The 19,795-nt window shown below is 31.8% G+C and overlaps 1 protein-coding gene and 1 long non-coding RNA gene across 3 annotated transcripts; both read right to left on the reverse strand.

The window, feature by feature from the left end:
• On the reverse strand, positions 14,607 to 18,909 carry LOC104780377 (protein indeterminate-domain 9). 2 transcript variants are annotated; one of them, XM_019244624.1, is made up of 4 exons: positions 18,557 to 18,909; positions 18,169 to 18,353; positions 15,636 to 15,850; positions 14,607 to 15,419 (listed from the first exon to the last, which is right to left on the reverse strand). In XM_019244624.1, the coding sequence occupies exons 1-4, from the start codon at positions 18,702 to 18,704 to the stop codon at positions 14,612 to 14,614; spliced, it is 1,356 nt and encodes a 451-aa protein (XP_019100169.1). In that variant the 5' UTR covers positions 18,705 to 18,909; the 3' UTR covers positions 14,607 to 14,611. The 2 variants fall into 2 exon arrangements, with proteins under 2 accessions (XP_019100169.1, XP_010503173.1); XM_010504871.2 differs by lacking the exons at positions 18,169 to 18,353; positions 18,557 to 18,909 and adding an exon at positions 16,239 to 16,590 and having other exon boundaries at positions 15,636 to 16,035.
• LOC104780376 lies at positions 17,392 to 18,153 on the reverse strand. Its single transcript, XR_766736.1, has 2 exons — positions 17,870 to 18,153; positions 17,392 to 17,773 (listed from the first exon to the last, which is right to left on the reverse strand). It is a non-coding gene; the product is annotated as an uncharacterized LOC104780376 (long non-coding RNA).

Here is a 19,795-nt window from a genome sequence, read left to right on the forward strand (position 1 = left end):
ACATCATTAATTCTGAACTCAGTTTCGCTTTTGTTTTCTTTCTTTTATGGATTACATCTATATACATTATAAATCTTGACTCTTTCATCTCCTTTTCACTAATTTAAGGAAGCAGACGGAGAAGATACATGGATAGAATGGTCCGAAGATTATTTGAGTGAGAAACTTAACAGTAAAATTATCTAGAAGAAAAGACTTGAGGAAGCAGGCCAGAGAGCTACGGAGCAGGTACAAACGCTTTTGCATAGAGTCTATTTTGTTGGCTAATTCGTTACCAAAGATGAAACATCATATATCATCCAAAGAATCTGGGTTCTGAATCTTTTAAGTTGTCTTCGCACAACTCTAGCTCTGGAGAAAGACAAGATGAGCATGATCCTAAAGCACTGGTTAGTGCATCTATAATTCACTTCCTGCCATGTTCTTTTTGTTGTTTTGTTTTTACAGTGCTTCTGTTTTTGCAGCTGCAAGTCATTGACCATGTGAAGAGTGAAATTTATAGAGTCTGGTTTTTGAACGAGTAAAGCATGTGACTCATTAACACTTTCCTTTTTTTCTTAATCATTATGCAAGTTTAAATTATATATAACATGCATTTTAAAAATAGACCTTCAGAAGGTTTTTGATACAAGAACACTACCTCAAATAGTAGATAGTAATATTGGATCATGAATTCTCTCTTTTGTAGAAACTTTGAATAAATATATTTCAATAACAATTCTTTCTAGCAGATGCATTTGCGGTTGATCCACTTTATCATTAGACTTTGTCACACTTTGTGTAGGTGAGTCAAAAAAGTATGGTACTGAAAGTTTGTTCCTTACAAGTATACTGTGCATTTTCTTTGAAGAAGAGGAAGTAGGCAAGGGGAGAGCGCCATGAAGACTATGTGTAGTATTTTCTGTGCATATTTAAGCGCCATGAAAACTAAGTCGGGGATGAAAAGATTGGCATTTGATTTAGAAGAGGATATTTCTGTTTGCTACTGATCCATTCAACTCGATCGGGTCAATCTTTCTTAATTCTCCCATCCACATATTATTCTGAATTTTTTCTAGGTAATCTCATATTACGGTGTACAACTTGCCATTTTCTATTATTTGCAGTTGTATTTATACTAACGAAATTGATGTATGCGTGTATACAAACAAGGTCATCAAGTGAAGAAAGAAAGCGCTGCTACCCTCCAGGAAGAGAATATTCAAAAAGCATGGAAAAGCAAAACATGCATACAACTCCTACTAATTATTGCCTCGAAGGTATATTCAAATCTTCTTTGAATTGGTCAAGTCAAGCAGGGTTTAACCAAGGTGATTAAGATTATAGATTTGACCCTCGCTTTCCTAACACTTCTAATTAACTTCTTTATTTTTTCAGACCATGGTTAATGCAAAGAGAAAAAGTATCCACTCACTCGAAATCCTGAAATGATCTTTCTGGGTACAAGTTTCAAGCCATACTTGATAAACATCGCAAACATGGGCCACATTACAAAGTTTAAAGTGCTAGATGGCTACAGATCAACGTGTTGTACGTAATATTTTCTAAGCGTGTTCTTTAGCTAGAAAATTATGTCCAGCAAATGTGATTGTTGTTTTATAAGGGCTATGAGTGTTTAAATAAACTTTTGTTTGTCGTTTTAATGCCATGACTATTTACCTACTCACTTGAAGTATCTTTCTTTTTGAAATCAAACACAATATATCAGAAAAGTTAACTCATCACATGATTTCAACTTATATTTTTGGTAATACTCTTCAACTTTTTCTTACCATTCGGTGACTTGTGAAACTAAAAACTGAAACTGAAAACGTTTAAGCATACATCGGCCGACCTTAGAGGTCTTTTCTTTTCGTGAGAGCATTAACGTCTGATGACACACAAAACAATTTTTTCAGAAACCCAACAAGAGGGAATGACAACAACAAAGATAACATCACAAATATAGCCATACAAGTGAATAAAATGCTAATTCAAAGGATGAGGTTGAAGATCGTTCGAGTGGTTGGCACATGAATAATTTCTTGGTGACAAGTTAGTTCGGCTTCGTATATGTTTTCCTCAAAGTACAACAAGGGAATGTCACAAAGCTCGGTCAGATGACATATATAAGAATCAGAAGCTAATATAGTCATATGTTTTAAACATGTTGTCAAGTTTTTTCCTTTTTTTATTTGACATATTCAACTAAATCAGAAAATATATAGTGATGGGACTGATGGTTAAGTTACATGTCTCTTTGATGAATTCTGTTCTCGATGAGGGCAATGATCATGTAATGGGAATGCACATCAATCGACTTTTGTAATCAAGGACTAAATTTGGGTAAGAGATATTTTTTTCATGTCTTTTATGATTATAGTTTACATGGATGATTTACATTTTTTCACTCTAACAACTGATTTTTCGTTCCTTCCATAATCTACTTTTGAACCCATCAAATGTTTTACAAGCAAAAGAAATTCATTTACAAGTCGGCCATGGTAGAGATCCAAAAGTTATATCGTACCATGAAAAAAATTCTCATAGTTCGCAGAGGTTGCGATAGTTGGGCATATTTTGATGTCCAGGTAGGTGATACTTTGACATATAATTGGGTTGATATATACCGTATCATATTTTTTTTTGATATACATATAGAGGGTTGAAGGATGTAGAATATGATTCTGAAAAAAATACAGTTAGTGAAAAGGGTGCTGGCATGAACAACTTCAAGGTGTCTTCTGATATACCTTTAGTTCAGTGTTTGATGATGATGACCAAAAGATCTAGAAAGCATAAGGCATTGCTAATGTTTTTTAAGACTTTTATGGACACAACTTTCCTTTTTTGTCATGAGCAAAATAAATTATAGATGCTATATTGTGACTACAAAATAACTATAAAATATCTACCTCAGCAAAATGGAAAAAAAAAACAAAAAATCTTCTAAGCATTCGAAGTTTAGGAATCCTCTACATTTTTTTTGTGAAATGTAGATATAATACGTCGGTAGATTTTTTACTGGGCGTAACCCGGATAGTCCCCTAGTAATCCATAAAATCCGCCGCTGAGGGTAAACGCTAGACGACGANAGCTCGGTCAGATGACATATATAAGAATCAGAAGCTAATATAGTCATATGTTTTAAACATGTTGTCAAGTTTTTTCCTTTTTTTATTTGACATATTCAACTAAATCAGAAAATATATAGTGATGGGACTGATGGTTAAGTTACATGTCTCTTTGATGAATTCTGTTCTCGATGAGGGCAATGATCATGTAATGGGAATGCACATCAATCGACTTTTGTAATCAAGGACTAAATTTGGGTAAGAGATATTTTTTTCATGTCTTTTATGATTATAGTTTACATGGATGATTTACATTTTTTCACTCTAACAACTGATTTTTCGTTCCTTCCATAATCTACTTTTGAACCCATCAAATGTTTTACAAGCAAAAGAAATTCATTTACAAGTCGGCCATGGTAGAGATCCAAAAGTTATATCGTACCATGAAAAAAATTCTCATAGTTCGCAGAGGTTGCGATAGTTGGGCATATTTTGATGTCCAGGTAGGTGATACTTTGACATATAATTGGGTTGATATATACCGTATCATATTTTTTTTTGATATACATATAGAGGGTTGAAGGATGTAGAATATGATTCTGAAAAAAATACAGTTAGTGAAAAGGGTGCTGGCATGAACAACTTCAAGGTGTCTTCTGATATACCTTTAGTTCAGTGTTTGATGATGATGACCAAAAGATCTAGAAAGCATAAGGCATTGCTAATGTTTTTTAAGACTTTTATGGACACAACTTTCCTTTTTTGTCATGAGCAAAATAAATTATAGATGCTATATTGTGACTACAAAATAACTATAAAATATCTACCTCAGCAAAATGGAAAAAAAAAACAAAAAATCTTCTAAGCATTCGAAGTTTAGGAATCCTCTACATTTTTTTTGTGAAATGTAGATATAATACGTCGGTAGATTTTTTACTGGGCGTAACCCGGATAGTCCCCTAGTAATCCATAAAATCCGCCGCTGAGGGTAAACGCTAGACGACGACGACGCTAAGAAATCTGTTAACAGTCGGCTGATACCGATCCCATCACACCTTAAAAAAAAATTAACTAGGCTTATTTGTTTATGCATATTTGCATAACCACAACCACATACGCATGGTGAACATTGAACAATACACACACAAGTTCCTCCCATAATTTTTATTGTTTTAATTAATGAGTTATTACTTAATTTTATGATTAAAGTATATGAATTCAATATATTCATATATACTGAAGTTTATTGTAACTATACGTAAGACTATAAATTGTATGATACAATTTCTAAGATATTCTAGAATTATAAATATTTAAACATACTTCTCTAATTAAATAAGAATGTAACTCTAAATGGTAATGTAGACACATGATTTATTTCAAACCATCTAATAAGACATCACTATACACATAACCGCATGATAATTCTAAGAAAATTGGTTTAATAGCAAAATCTTTGTGACAAATAACATACATCTTGTTGTTTTCTTATATGTTGCTTTTATTTGCTACAAAAATTAACCTTTGCAAATGATCAAGTGAAATTCCATAATTGGAAAGAATATGAATTTCTTATTTACTCAAAAAACACCATCATCAAAAAAGAAATCTTGATACAAATACATTGTTAATAAAATTCTCACAATTAATAAAGATAATAAATCTTAAAATAACATTTGCCTCTACAATTTTAAGCCTTCAGTGATAATCAAACTAAACAAATCTATTTTTTCATCTCTGGATAAAAAGTTTAAAACAAAATCGGCTGCGTTCAAATAAAATGACTTGATTTATGTCATTAAACCTAACATATGGTAGAAAAAACTGATTATAACAATTAAACAGATGCAAGCATTATCTAAAGATTTGTCAATGCTAAAACTAAAATATAAAACAACCTCATCAATCAATTCAATATAATGTTTAAAATTTACAATATGCAATACAAATTATGTACATTTAAATTAATGCATGGATCTACAAAGAATTACAAAATGAAGTTAGTTTTGTATTGAAAACAAATTTTTTTAAAATAGTCTAAACAATAAAGAAATTTACAATTCAAATACTTAAAAAAAAAATGTACATTATGCTTAAACTGCAAGGCTTCTTCAACAAGTCTAAAACATTAAGGCTCCAATTGGTAACCATAATTTAGGAAAAGAATGAGGATAAATCTGATATACTTCTTCATTCTTCAAAAATTTTACCATTTACAAGAAACATTATTTCCTCATCATTCCTCCACATTCCTCATAAAATGAGGAACAATAGAACAAAAATGTTCCACCCCAAAATTGATGAGGAACAAATAAAAGAACAAACATTAAAATTCGTTTTTAATTTAGAACAAATAAAAATTATTCTTATTAATTATATTTCAATCTTATAATACAATAATATTCATATTTTCACAGTATATTGGCAGAAAAGTATTTTTGATACAATATTTCATGTTAAATTAATCTAAAGGCTTTATTTGGAAATTGTATGAATAGTAAAATTATTTAAAAGATGTTTATATCATAAATAAAAACTAAAGAATATTTTAAATAATTTTTATAATTTTATTGTAGGTTAATATTAACTATCAGTATTTAATATGATGTATCTAAAATTTAATTCTGAAATTTTATTTTTAAACCAAATGTAAAATTTATTTATATACATTTGAAGTAGTATTAGTATTTTTTCTTAATTGATTTATTTAATATTTAATATATTTATAAAAATATAGTTATTGTTTGGTCACCAGTTATTATTTTGTTCTTTTTCTACATCTTTTCATTTTATTCCTCAAAAATTGTTTATTTTCGTATTGTTCTTTTTATTCATTTTCTTTTTGTTACTCTAATGGTTATCTGTAGAAGCGTAACTGAATTTTATTTTTGTTATGGAATTGTTTTCAATAATCCATTAAATATTTTTTATAGAATATACGTATAATGCTCATCTTTGATTTGGTTAAGATTTTGAAAATATTAATTTGAAATTCAAATTTATTTAAATTAGAAAATAAATAAGAACAATTAAAATTAACTTCGATATAATTAGTTTAATCCATTGACATAAAATATAGATTACTTAAACTAGATCTTAACAATAACTATACAAATAAATGAATATTGGATAATCTCATAAATTTCGTTAGGAATTTATCTTTTAAAGATTTTCTTAGACAATATAAAAACATTATTAAACAAATTTCTAAACAAGGTAAATAATAGAAACAAATTTAAAGGCAAAAAATAATTTTTTTTTGTCTTAAAAGGTCAATATCCTCACTCGCTCAATAAATTACCACTAGGTAACAACCCGCACTATATGCGGGATAAATCAATCTAAAAAAAGTTATTATAAGTAAAATTATTATCCTATAACCAATATTTGTTTGTGTCAAACATAATATGTAACTAAAGTTTTTTATTTATTTATTTAAATCTGTGTTGTTTCGTGTAAAAAATACGTTTAACCCGTGAAATCTTTGAATGTGTAAGAGGTTTTATGATAGAGAAAATATCGATAAAATGTTACTATTTATTGCAACATGCCTTTTGTGTGGTTTAAAAATCAAATTCATATCTCTTATTCTTTATTTTGTAATCATAACAATTTTGCATATTTCTTATGTAACCATAACAACATATACTAAATTACTCGGTAGTTTAATTATTTTATTTTATTATATGTTAGTAATAATCAGATTCTAAACTAAATTTTCTGAAGATAATCTAATTTATTGATTCAATATTTGTGATTAGGCTATTTAAATCTTTTGAATTAGTCGGTTTGTTAATATTTTCTACAAATGACGGATTATTACCAAAAAAAACATTATGAAAAAAATTAATAAAATTCCAAAATCAATGTATCCGTGTAAGTATACATTTCACCCGTAAAATATGTGAAAGTGGTAAAGAAAATATTTATAAAATGTGACAATTTATGGCAATATATATTTTTGTGTGCTTTAAAAATTAAATTTATATTTATGGTTAATCGAGTAACTATAACAGTTTTGCATAATCTAATAATCACTCATTTTAAATATATTATGATTTTTTTTAGTACTAAGTTTATTTATAATGATAAGGGTTATTGTCTTGTTCCTTTTTAATATCACATAGATCATTGTACAATTAGAATGTATATTCCTATTCGGTTATCAATATTTCCATTTTTAATGAATAATCACACTAAATGTTGAGATTAATTAGTTTACATACTTAGATATATATAAATAATCACACATGATATCCCCTAATTTGTTGTCAATTTTATATTTATTTATGAATATATATAAATCTATATTTATTGGGAATTAAGTTTCTTTTAATGAGTTGCAGATAATTCAGGGATGATATATTTCTTTTTATAATCAATTATAATAACTATTGAAAGCTTGTTATTTAAATTATTATGGTAATAATCCTAACATAAAAAATAACATTTTGTTTTTATATGATTTTGTTAATAAGTTATATGTTCTTTATTTTTATTAACTTTATATTAATAATAAAAATGTATGTTAGATAGTTTTGTTTTCTGTTTTTTTTTCTTTCTCATCAATATATAGTTTGTTCCATTATTTTGTTTCATAAATAAAAATAGTTATTTTGGCCTTTAAAGTTTATATAGCCTTCCTTATACAGTAGTAAGTATTGGGGTGGTGGATGGCTTCGTCTAACTTTTTCGTTTGGCTGAAATAAACCTCTCTAGCGACTATCGCCGAAGTCAACATGTATGTTGAACACGTCAAATCGATCGACGAAAAACCTAAGATCTGGTTTACGTGATATGATCAATTCAGTTTCCTAAACCTTATTTGGGTTTTGGAGAATTAACCAAGGTATACAATTCCTTTAGAAGACCCTACCTTTAAAAGATCATGCTTTAAAGAAAGTTTATATTTTAAAAATTAATTCAAGTCATACTTTATATTAATTTCCAAAAATTAATGACAATAAATCTAAAAAAGTTAGTATTACATAAATAAGAAAATGTTATTATATAAAGTTGGATTTTGAAAGTTAGCCATTAACAAAATTTTGACATGTGTCAAGTCATCAATCTCAGATTTTGACATATGTAAAAATTAATATTTAATAGGAATTAAAAAAAATAATTCAAAAACACTGCTTTCAACTTTTTTTAATTGGAAATTTTTTTATAATGGGAAGGTATTTTTTTATTTTTTAAACCAAAATTTTCTCCTACTTTCTCCTTTTTCAGTTGGGAATAGATAAGATTAATATGTTGACCAAAAAAAAAGATTAATATATGCGTCTTCTTTTCCTAATACTGTATTTTAAAATTTATTGTAGTATTTTTAGATTGTTTTATTTAGTTTATATTTTCATATTTGAATTATTTGGGACTCATATATTACCATGCTTATAATTTTCTATTGTTTCTTTAATTATGTCAAATTAATTTTCTTGTAATTTATCACCCTTGATTGGTTCGTCATAAAACCTTCTTTTTTTTGCAAACATAATTGTTACCATTATTCATTCAATCTGAAAGGAAGATAACGAGTAAAAGCTCATCAATCTAATGAATAGATAAAATAGGCTAATCAAACACAAGTCTACAACAAACATAGATAGATAGATTGGAAAAAAATAAATTGTTGTTGATAGATCCATAGAAGCTCAAAGACTCTGACACCCTGGTTTGCGGAAAGGTTTAAAAGAATTGATTTGACCGCATACGTCACCAAAATGCACTTACTTTTTTGTTCAAGGGTCCTGAGAGAACTTCATGATGAGTGAACTTCCTGGAAGTGATCGTCGAAACTGTGTGAGTGAGGACAAAACACAGGAAAATATTATTTGTTGATTTGTAATGTTGGTAAACAAGTTTTTAAAGCCTTCCAGACGTAACAAACCGGCCATCAAATATGGGTGGATCCACGAGCCGGAAATAGATGTAGGGCCCACTTAGGAAGTTGGGCCCATGGATTGAGAGTGGACATGGGCTCACTAAGCAAGGTGGTGGTTGAGGCGTTATAGAGACAGAGGTTGCATCAAGGTGTGTCAAAGACACTTCCACAAATACATTGGGAAATTTAACATTAGTTACTATCAAAAAATTTTGTGACATTAGAAAAGGTTAATACTTTTATTAGTTGTGGGAGCAAGCCATTTTGAGATAGCAAAAAGACGTGAACATTTTCTCTCCATACAGGAGGAGGGCAGAGCCGAGGTTCTCTCTATGGTGGAGAAGACTGGACACAACGTTATCTACCTAAGGGAGAAAGGTGGAGGAAGTTGGACGCAAGGTTATCTTTCCAAAGGAGGAAGGCGGAGCCAAAGTTTTCTCCATTGTGGAGGAGGTTGGACGCAAGGTTCTCTCCATAAGGCATAAGGGCGGAGCTGAGGTTTTTTCCATGGCGGTCATACATTATTGTGATGATGCATCATTGAGTAGTATATTATGTAATATATACACACATTAAGCCAACTATTTTACTTTCACTTTGGCATAGTTACTATCACAATTACATTGGGAAATTTAACATTAGTTACTATAAAAAGTTTTTGTGACGTTAGAAAAAGGTTTTTACTTTCATTTGTTGTCGGAGCAAGCTATTTTGAGGTAGAAAATAGACGTTCTCTCTATGGTAAAGCCGAGGTTCTCTCTATGGTAAAGCCGAGGTTCCCTCTATGGTGGAGAAGGTTAGACAAAAGGTTATCTCCTCAAGGGAGGAAGGTGGAAGAGGTTGGACGCAAGGTTCTCTCCATAAGGGATTAGCGTAGAGCCTAGGTTTTCTCCGTGGTGGTCATACATTATTGTGATGATACATCATTGATTAGTATATTATGTAATATATTTTTTATTCAAAATATTTTTCGAGCCAACAATTTTAGTAATTAAAAAACTGTGCAGAAGTGAAAGTACAATAGTTGGCTTAATGTGTTTATATAGACATTTTCTATGTGGTGATAAAGAATATAATTGTAACATAGAGTATGTTTAGGTGTAAAAAATACACTTTTAATAGTAACATACATAAAAGATTTGTAAATGGATATAATCAGTGTATTATAACAAAAATAAAAATTTATAAATAACATACAACAAATTTTAATATATTTTTGTTAAATTTAATTTAATTTATAAAACTCTAAACCCGCACATCGGGGGTCCTCATATAGTGGTCTTTATATAGTTGCAAAGATAGAAATTCCAGAGTGAGTTTTGAGATTTTTGATTTTATAAAAATTATAATTTATTGTTAAGATACCATCATTATTTAGTTTATAATTATTTGATTTTAAATAAATGTTCTAAAAATTGTAAATGATATTTATTTTGTAAAGATTCATTGCCATAATAAAATTTGTAATTACAATTGTTAAGATTGTGATCTTAATATAAGGAAATCAATTAAAGATTGTGGATTAAATTTTGGAGTAAATAACAAATTTATAAGATTACAGTTTGAACTAAAGTAACTAATTAAAAGTATAAGATCATAATCTTGGCGAATGTTACTAAGCGAAAGTTGCAATATTATTTGGCTTGATCAGAAAGTTTAGCAATAAATTTGCATTCTTATTTTTGGAAACAAAGAATTCTAGAAATGAATTCTAATATTTATGTGATTAATATTACCGCATATCAATTTTTTATTTTTTATTTATAAATTCAATTTTGTCACAAATATAAATATGGTTATCTAAATTTTTCGTATAACCACATAAATTAAATTATTACATAACTATCTAATGATTATAACACATGATTTTAGTTTGGATTTCTAAATCCATTAAAACCATAGAACCAATAACCCTGTGTGTGGGTGTATAAATTTCTTATTAAGAATTTTCAATCTCAAGTTTTGAAACTTTGAAGAGGTTACAATATAAGGCATCAGAAAATAGAGGGGCTCAAAACAAAATACAAAATTTCTCGAATTGATTCGGTTTTTGAAGTTTGAACTTTCGAGTTCCTTCCTCTCCGTTTTTCGTACATTAACTGAAAAAAAAAAACTCAAATTCCTTTCTACACTTGTCTTCCTCTGCTATGGCGAACGAAGACGAGTTTCAATCCTCCGTTTTGGGAAGAGAAAGATGGAGAATTCTTAAATGTGTTGACTAATTACCGCAGTGAGAAGCGGCCTGAATCTTTGCGTGGAGGTGTGTTTGCTGATGATATGGGCTTAGGTAAGACCCTTACTTTGCTTTCACTCATAGCTTTTGATAGATATGGTAATGATGCCACCACCAGTACGCAGACTGAAGAACCTGTGGAAGTAGTAGAAGGAGACAAGAAGGGTAAAAAGAGGGGAAGAGGTAAGAGCAGTGAAAGCGGAACGAAGAAGAAGCAGCGTAAATCTGATGATGTTAATGTAGTCTCAGAAGAAGACAACGTTGATTGTTTGTCCACCTTCTGTGTTTTCAGCATGGATTACACAGCTAGAGGAGCATACTGTACCTGGAAGCTTGAGAGTGTATATGTATCACGGTGGGGAAAGAACAGACGATGTTAACGAGCTTATGAAGTGCGATATAGTGCTGACCACTTACGGTACTTTGGCTGTTGAAGAATCGTGGGAAGACTCTCTTGTCAAGAAGATGGAATGGCTGAGGATCATTCTTGACGAGGCACATACCATTAAGAATGCAAATGCTCAACAGAGCCGAGCGGTTAGTAATTTGAAAGCTTCCCGCAGATGGGCTGTGACAGGAACTCCCATTCAGAACGGTTCTTTCGATCTGTACTCTCTGATGGCGTTTCTTCGGTTTGAGCCTACCAAATATAAGTTATCTTACAAATGTGTTATCTTACAAATTTTTCTACAATGAATTTGATAGGTTATATTTCCTACCAAATAACTACCATTTTTTTACGAAAACAGCTAGCATAGGAAATGGGAAAAAAATATTCCTACAAAAACGGATCGTGAGTTACTGGTATAATATATCTTATGAAACTCCTACTAACATTAAAGTCATAGGAAACTTTGTAGGATATAGGATTTCTTTAGAACTATAATATAATATATTCCTATGTGAAAATTAAAGTATATTTGGATGAGAAATTAATATTAAAAATTGGACAAATAGAAAAATATCTCACATTGGAACTGTGAAACATGGAGAAAAATTATTACGTATGTGAGAGGAAATATATGTGTTGACACAAGTGTTCATGAAAGCGGTCTAGGCGGCCGTCTAGGTACCGTTTAGGTGTTAAGCGCTCAACAAATGCGTAAACGACCATCTAAACCGCCTAAAATCACATAAATATTATTTTATTAAATATTTAATTTTTGACTACATATATTTAAAATTTGAAAATTTATATTCATATACATAATTATAAACGTTCATATGTTATTATTCTAAATTAATAGGGGTGGGCAATTCGATTTAAGTTCGGGTTCAGTTTGGGTTCGGTTCAGTCCGGTTTGTTCGGTTTTGTTAAAACTCTAACCAAACTCAACCGAAGTTAGTTTGGTTTGGTTTGTGTTCGGTTCGGTTTGGTTTGGTTTCAGTTGGTTCAGTTTTAATTCGGTTTAAGAATCAATTAATATAACATAATAAAATTGATTATGGTTTTATAATAGTTAATTAATCAAATAAATTAGAAAAGATAGAAAATTAAAATGAAAACCTAATATTAAATATAATATAATTTATATTTATATTTAGTTGATTTTATTAGTAAAGTTAAAATAATGTAAAATAGAAATAAAATGCAAGTTATAATAGATAAGATCACATATTTATAATTTTAATAATATTATTAATTAATTTAAGAAACACATTAAAACTGAACCGAACCATTTGGGTTAAGAATAAACATAACCGAATGGTTGGTGTGTAGGATTGGGTTTGGTTTGGGTCGGTTTGAGTTCGGTTGGTTCGGTTCAGTTTGGTTCGATTCGGTTTAAATGCCCACCCCTATAAATTAAATAAATACATTTTTCTAATTTTTGTTTATGATTTATTATTTAGTATATTGTCTAACATCTATTTTTAGATAAATTCATATATAATATCATATATATAATGTTTTATGTTGTAAATGCTTAAATCGTCTTAAAACGACTAAACTCCGATTAGGCGTTCTAGGGGCTAGACGCTGAGTCACTCAAAGTATTAAGACCAAATTATGGTGTAACAATTTCTCTGGTGGCAAAGAGCTTCCTGAGGCCATGAAAGAACAACATGAAATTTTTGTTTCTTATTGCCAGAAATTTACACTAATTTCACTAAAAAAAGTGTGCCCATACTAATTTCACTAAGAAAGCATGCCTATACTAATTAATAAGGGAATGATAGTTAACAAAAAAAAAAAGGGAATTATAGTCATAAGCAGGTTCAGCTAGCTTTGACATAAAGCTCTGCGAGTTGGTGCTTTAGGCAGCATAAATATGTTACCAATTTCAGGGAAGGAATTTTGATATTAAGTCTAGTGGTCGACACTCGAGTGGTTCATGTTACAAGTGTTGGGTTTCAATCTTAGAAAACTGATATCTTTAACATTTTTTTTCTTTGTTTTTGTAAACAGATTTCAGCCTTTTAGGCATTAAATGATCTTGGGCCGGCCATACTTACAAAAATCTCATGTCATTGGCTTGCCAAGCTAGGCCGACAAGAGTAACCACTTATTCAATAATTTCCACACAACTCTGCAAACTTGTTATTTAAGATAAACTACGCCATAATATGTAAAAGTGCGATTAAATAAGAACAAGCATCTGGATGGAGCTTGCTTCTTTTTTTTTACCATATGAAAACTAGCGGTTACAAAAGACTTAATGAGAAGATCGAGGTGCATACAGGATAGAGAAAGACAATAGAGTTAATTATGCATCATTCCAGGCAACATCCCACCCTAGATGGGTTCTCTTCGACAAAATCACAACCTTTTACCTTCACCTAGATGCAAAATTCTTACGAGTGGTTTGATAGTTTGATAAGCTCACTTTTAGCTGGTTGATGATTTGGTTCAATTATTAGCTTTCCACTCAATTGTTGGCTACCTAGCAAATTGTGCGAAATGGACTTCCGTAATTTTATTTCTCATTTTAAATCGAAAACACATTCTAGAAATTGAAGTTTTTCAATAACAAGAATTAAAAAGGTTCACCTTTTACAAGGAAAAAAACAAAAAGTAACAACTACTTAAAGTTTACATAACCTACGTACAAACTTTTTCCTTGTTTCTTTTAGGTTCTTTCCAACTTAAAGCATGAAAATAATTACAAGGAAAAAACAAAATGAAGAATAAGAAAAGACATAGCGTATGCTTTGCTCTGCTGTGCATGCATGCAGAAGTGGACCCGAATAGCTTCCCATCTCCGTCAACCTAGTGGACCCACTACGCAGCACCGAGTTGACTCAGAGATTCTCTCCGAGTCAAAAACTCATCTTTCACGGTGTTAATTCGCCGTGCTTAAACTGTCCTCTCTCGTCACTTGGGTTTACATAGTTTACGTTTGTGCATTTCTAGAAAAAACAAATATCATAAACAGAGGAATCCTACCTTTTCTTCAAATTCATACACACAAATATATTTAAACGACGACGTGCGTTACCAAACTACTGGTTCCTGTCGGGGGTTGGGGTACCGTCGGTAGTGGCCGGAGGGGACGAGTCGAGAAGATTACGGTTTACCATTAATAATGGCCAAGTACTGTGTTGACTTCCCACACCAAGAAAGTCTCTCGTGAAGCCTCCTTCATCAACTTCCGTAGTTTTCATATTCTCCGTTTGCTTGTTGTTGAAGATGGAGGTGTTACTCATTAGACCAAAAGCCTTGCTATTGTTTAAGCTTGATGATGATCTCTTTGATCCCATTTGAGCCGCCTTTTGTAACAATGCCGTGGCTGACATGGATGCTATTTGTCCACCGTTTTGGCTGTAATCATTAGCGTTGTTGAGTGCTTCCGAAGAGAACAAAGAACCACTAGTTACAACCTTTTTGATCTCATGTTCCTCTTCATTCTTGGAGATTCCCCTTTGGAGAATGTTGTTATTGTTGTTTTCGTTGAGAAGCCATTGATGAGATGATTGTCCTTGTAAATGCCATAGATTTTGAAGCGAGTCGGATGCGCTACGAGTTGATGGGGAGGCATAAACATTGGGTTGTATGGGGAGCTGGTTGGTGAAGGTTTGTCCCAAAAAGGTTTGGCGCTGGTTATTGAAACCCGGTTGATCCAATTGGGAAGATGTAGTATGTCCATGTTGATGATTTTGATTGATGTTTCCAAGGTTGACTTCAGCGTCCGGGGCATTGTGTAGATATGCGGGTGTGGCTGAAGCTGCAGCTGGTGGAACTGAGACGAATCTTGCACTCTCTTCAGCTAAGGCGTCACAGAATGCTCTATGTGTGATGAAACTATCTTTCCTGTTCCATTTCAATCATCCAATATACTAATTTAATAACGTTTACATATATATATATATATATATATATATAATCTGTTAAATGACGATGATAGTTAAAAGCAGCATATGTTTTTAATCTGATGTTTGTATAAACATTGTCGTTCATTAATTTAATTTTGCTCTTTAACAAATATAAAATAAATAAATAAACTTACAAAATGGTGTTGTAATATACCTGGAAAAGAGGGTACCACAGTCACATCTGTATTCCCTAGTACCACAAATCTTGCTATGAGCTTTCCAATCGGACATGACAGCATACTTCTTGGAACACTTGTCACATTTCCACTTCTTCTCACCGTGTTTCCTGCTGAAATGCTTCTTGATTCCAGTTAAGTCGCCGAGAGCTCGGCCCGGGTCGTGGTGTACGCAAGTCTTCTCAGGACAGATGTACACTTTTTTCTTAATTTGGTCCTTGTTCGTCCTTTGCTTTAGCTTCCATGGAAGGTTATGGCCTCTCCGGTGAAGCTGAAGGTTCTGGTCTCTCTTAAACCCTTTGTTGCAAATCTCGCAGATGAACCGGTTAGTCGCCATGAGGGAGTTTGGCGATAGAGCGATAACTTCTGCATCTGGATCTGGTTTATAAATTTAATTTACCAAATTAAAACCAGTGAATTAATATATACGGAAACATGACAAGAGAAAAGAAAAAAAGAGATCCAAAGTTGGAAAAATATTGTTCTTGATCGAAACATGACGAAAAAAAAAAGTTATCAAGAAATATAACTATCCTATAATCAAAACTCTTTAGATTTAGATTAAGTGTTTATAGACATGCCTGGATTTCCCGGTAGATTTCGCTTCCTCTTGGCTGAGTTTGAGGAGGAAGGATTAGGGTTAGGGTTAGGATTTGGGGTGATGTGTTCTTGGTGAAGGACATAGCTGGGAAATGAGAGTTGATGATGATGATCATCTGGCATCATCATGTTAATGTGGGTTTAGTTGAGAGACAGAGAGAGAGAGAGAGAGAGAGAGAGAGAGAGAGAGATAGTTTCAAAGTAAGAAGACAAAACAGGTGGACAAAGAGATATACAGGAACACTCTTTAATTTGTCATACAGTTCTCTACTAAATCAAGTAAAATTCTGAGAGCAAGAAGACAGAGAGGGTTATGAAGAAGAAAACAAGTAAGAATGTAACTAATTTTATATTTCCATTATATTATATATAGAGAGTATATTAAAAAGAATACACCTAATTTACAGAAATATATACTACAAGAAATATTTATGTTTCTTTTCTTTTATTGTGAACCTCAAAAAGTTAAATATTTAATTATGTAAGCTGACTGGATTGTTTGCTTACGGCTATTAGCGTACAAGAAGTTCAACTATTGCTTTGAAAATTAAGCATATGAGAATTTTGACTTTAGNTTTTTCTTTGTTTTTGTAAACAGATTTCAGCCTTTTAGGCATTAAATGATCTTGGGCCGGCCATACTTACAAAAATCTCATGTCATTGGCTTGCCAAGCTAGGCCGACAAGAGTAACCACTTATTCAATAATTTCCACACAACTCTGCAAACTTGTTATTTAAGATAAACTACGCCATAATATGTAAAAGTGCGATTAAATAAGAACAAGCATCTGGATGGAGCTTGCTTCTTTTTTTTTACCATATGAAAACTAGCGGTTACAAAAGACTTAATGAGAAGATCGAGGTGCATACAGGATAGAGAAAGACAATAGAGTTAATTATGCATCATTCCAGGCAACATCCCACCCTAGATGGGTTCTCTTCGACAAAATCACAACCTTTTACCTTCACCTAGATGCAAAATTCTTACGAGTGGTTTGATAGTTTGATAAGCTCACTTTTAGCTGGTTGATGATTTGGTTCAATTATTAGCTTTCCACTCAATTGTTGGCTACCTAGCAAATTGTGCGAAATGGACTTCCGTAATTTTATTTCTCATTTTAAATCGAAAACACATTCTAGAAATTGAAGTTTTTCAATAACAAGAATTAAAAAGGTTCACCTTTTACAAGGAAAAAAACAAAAAGTAACAACTACTTAAAGTTTACATAACCTACGTACAAACATTTTCCTTGTTTCTTTTAGGTTCTTTCCAACTTAAAGCATGAAAATAATTACAAGGAAAAAACAAAATGAAGAATAAGAAAAGACATAGCGTATGCTTTGCTCTGCTGTGCATGCATGCAGAAGTGGACCCGAATAGCTTCCCATCTCCGTCAACCTAGTGGACCCACTACGCAGCACCGAATTGACTCAGAGATTCTCTCCGAGTCAAAAACTCATCTTTCACGGTGTTAATTCGCCGTGCTTAAACTGTCCTCTCGTCACTTGGGTTTACCTAGTTTACGTTGAAAAAAAAAATCATAAACAGAGGAATCCTACCTTTTCTTCAAATTCATTCACACAAATATACTTAAACGACGACGTGCGTTACCAAACTACTGGTTCCTGTCGGAGGTTGGTGTACCGTCGGTAGTGGCCGGAGGGGACGAGTCGAGAAGATTACGGTTTACCATTAATAATGGCCAAGTACGGTGTTGACTTCCCACACCAAGAAAGTCTCTCGTGAAGCCTCCTTCATCAACTTCCGTAGTTTTCATATTCTCCGTTTGCTTGTTGTTGAAGATGGAGGTGTTCCTCATTAGACCAAAAGCCTTGCTATTGTTTAAGCTTGATGATGATCTCTTTGATCCCATTTGAGCCGCCTTTTGTAACAATGCCGTGNGGACAGATGTACACTTTTTTCTTAATTTGGTCCTTGTTCGTCCTTTGCTTTAGCTTCCATGGAAGGTTATGGCCTCTCCGGTGAAGCTGAAGGTTCTGGTCTCTCTTAAACCCTTTGTTGCAAATCTCGCAGATGAACCGGTTAGTCGCCATGAGGGAGTTTGGCGATAGAGCGATAACTTCTGCATCTGGATCTGGTTTATAAATTTAATTTACCAAATTAAAACCAGTGAATTAATATATACGGAAACATGACAAGAGAAAAGAAAAAAAGAGATCCAAAGTTGGAAAAATATTGTTCTTGATCGAAACATGACGAAAAAAAAAAGTTATCAAGAAATATAACTATCCTATAATCAAAACTCTTTAGATTTAGATTAAGTGTTTATAGACATGCCTGGATTTCCCGGTAGATTTCGCTTCCTCTTGGCTGAGTTTGAGGAGGAAGGATTAGGGTTAGGGTTAGGATTTGGGGTGATGTGTTCTTGGTGAAGGACATAGCTGGGAAATGAGAGTTGATGATGATGATCATCTGGCATCATCATGTTAATGTGGGTTTAGTTGAGAGACAGAGAGAGAGAGAGAGAGAGAGAGAGAGAGAGAGAGATAGTTTCAAAGTAAGAAGACAAAACAGGTGGACAAAGAGATATACAGGAACACTCTTTAATTTGTCATACAGTTCTCTACTAAATCAAGTAAAATTCTGAGAGCAAGAAGACAGAGAGGGTTATGAAGAAGAAAACAAGTAAGAATGTAACTAATTTTATATTTCCATTATATTATATATAGAGAGTATATTAAAAAGAATACACCTAATTTACAGAAATATATACTACAAGAAATATTTATGTTTCTTTTCTTTTATTGTGAACCTCAAAAAGTTAAATATTTAATTATGTAAGCTGACTGGATTGTTTGCTTACGGCTATTAGCGTACAAGAAGTTCAACTATTGCTTTGAAAATTAAGCATATGAGAATTTTGACTTTAGATAGATAATAGTCATCGGTTTATAATTATATATACATATCATGTACTTTTATTTCAATTAAGTTGATGAATGTTTTTACACTAGTATTCTTAATATAAATCCCACAAGACTTAGAGAAGTAAGCGCTAGATATTTCTAGGTTCGATGACTTGAAAAAATGGGATATGTCCTATTTTTTCCAAGAAAGCTTCAATTTTTTTTTTGGGGGTCGTCGGTACAAATTTAATACAATAAATAAATTTGTTTTATTATTTGTGATAGTAAGCTTTTGGACACTTGCAAAGAGTCCTGTAGCATAAAACCAAAAAGAAAGCTGGCGAAGAGGGAATCTCTCTCTCTTCACACACGACTGTTCCTCTTACAAGTCGGTCAGCGATAGACTCAAACTGGACCACTGTCTATATACTCTCACCTACGTAAGTAACGTAACGTAAGTATATATACGTACGTACTCAAGTCAAATATACGAACAATCTAGAAATGTAGAAATGCATATACAGTTCTGTGGATCTTTAAACTTCATGTCAGTTCTAACCGTATGTTTTATCCCATATACAGTGAATTCATTCACATAAATTACAAATTATAATAATCCTAATTATGCCTTACAAAAAAACTAATAGCTAAGTTGAACCAAGGTTAGGTA

Source organism: Camelina sativa, chromosome 4, assembly GCF_000633955.1.
Source record: "Camelina sativa cultivar DH55 chromosome 4, Cs, whole genome shotgun sequence".
In the NCBI taxonomy this organism is placed as follows: domain Eukaryota; kingdom Viridiplantae; phylum Streptophyta; class Magnoliopsida; order Brassicales; family Brassicaceae; genus Camelina; species Camelina sativa.

Coding starts and splice junctions, on each gene's coding strand:
- LOC104780377 (XM_019244624.1), bottom strand. CDS start 18,704: ATGATGATGCCAGATGATCATCATCATCAACTCTCATTTCCCAGCTAT. Junction 18,354..18,556: donor AAATCTACCGGGAAATCCAG/GCATGTCTATAA, acceptor TTTATAAACCAG/ATCCAGATGCAGAAGTTATC. Junction 15,420..15,635: donor TGTGGTACCCTCTTTTCCAG/GTATATTACAAC, acceptor GAAATGGAACAG/GAAAGATAGTTTCATCACAC.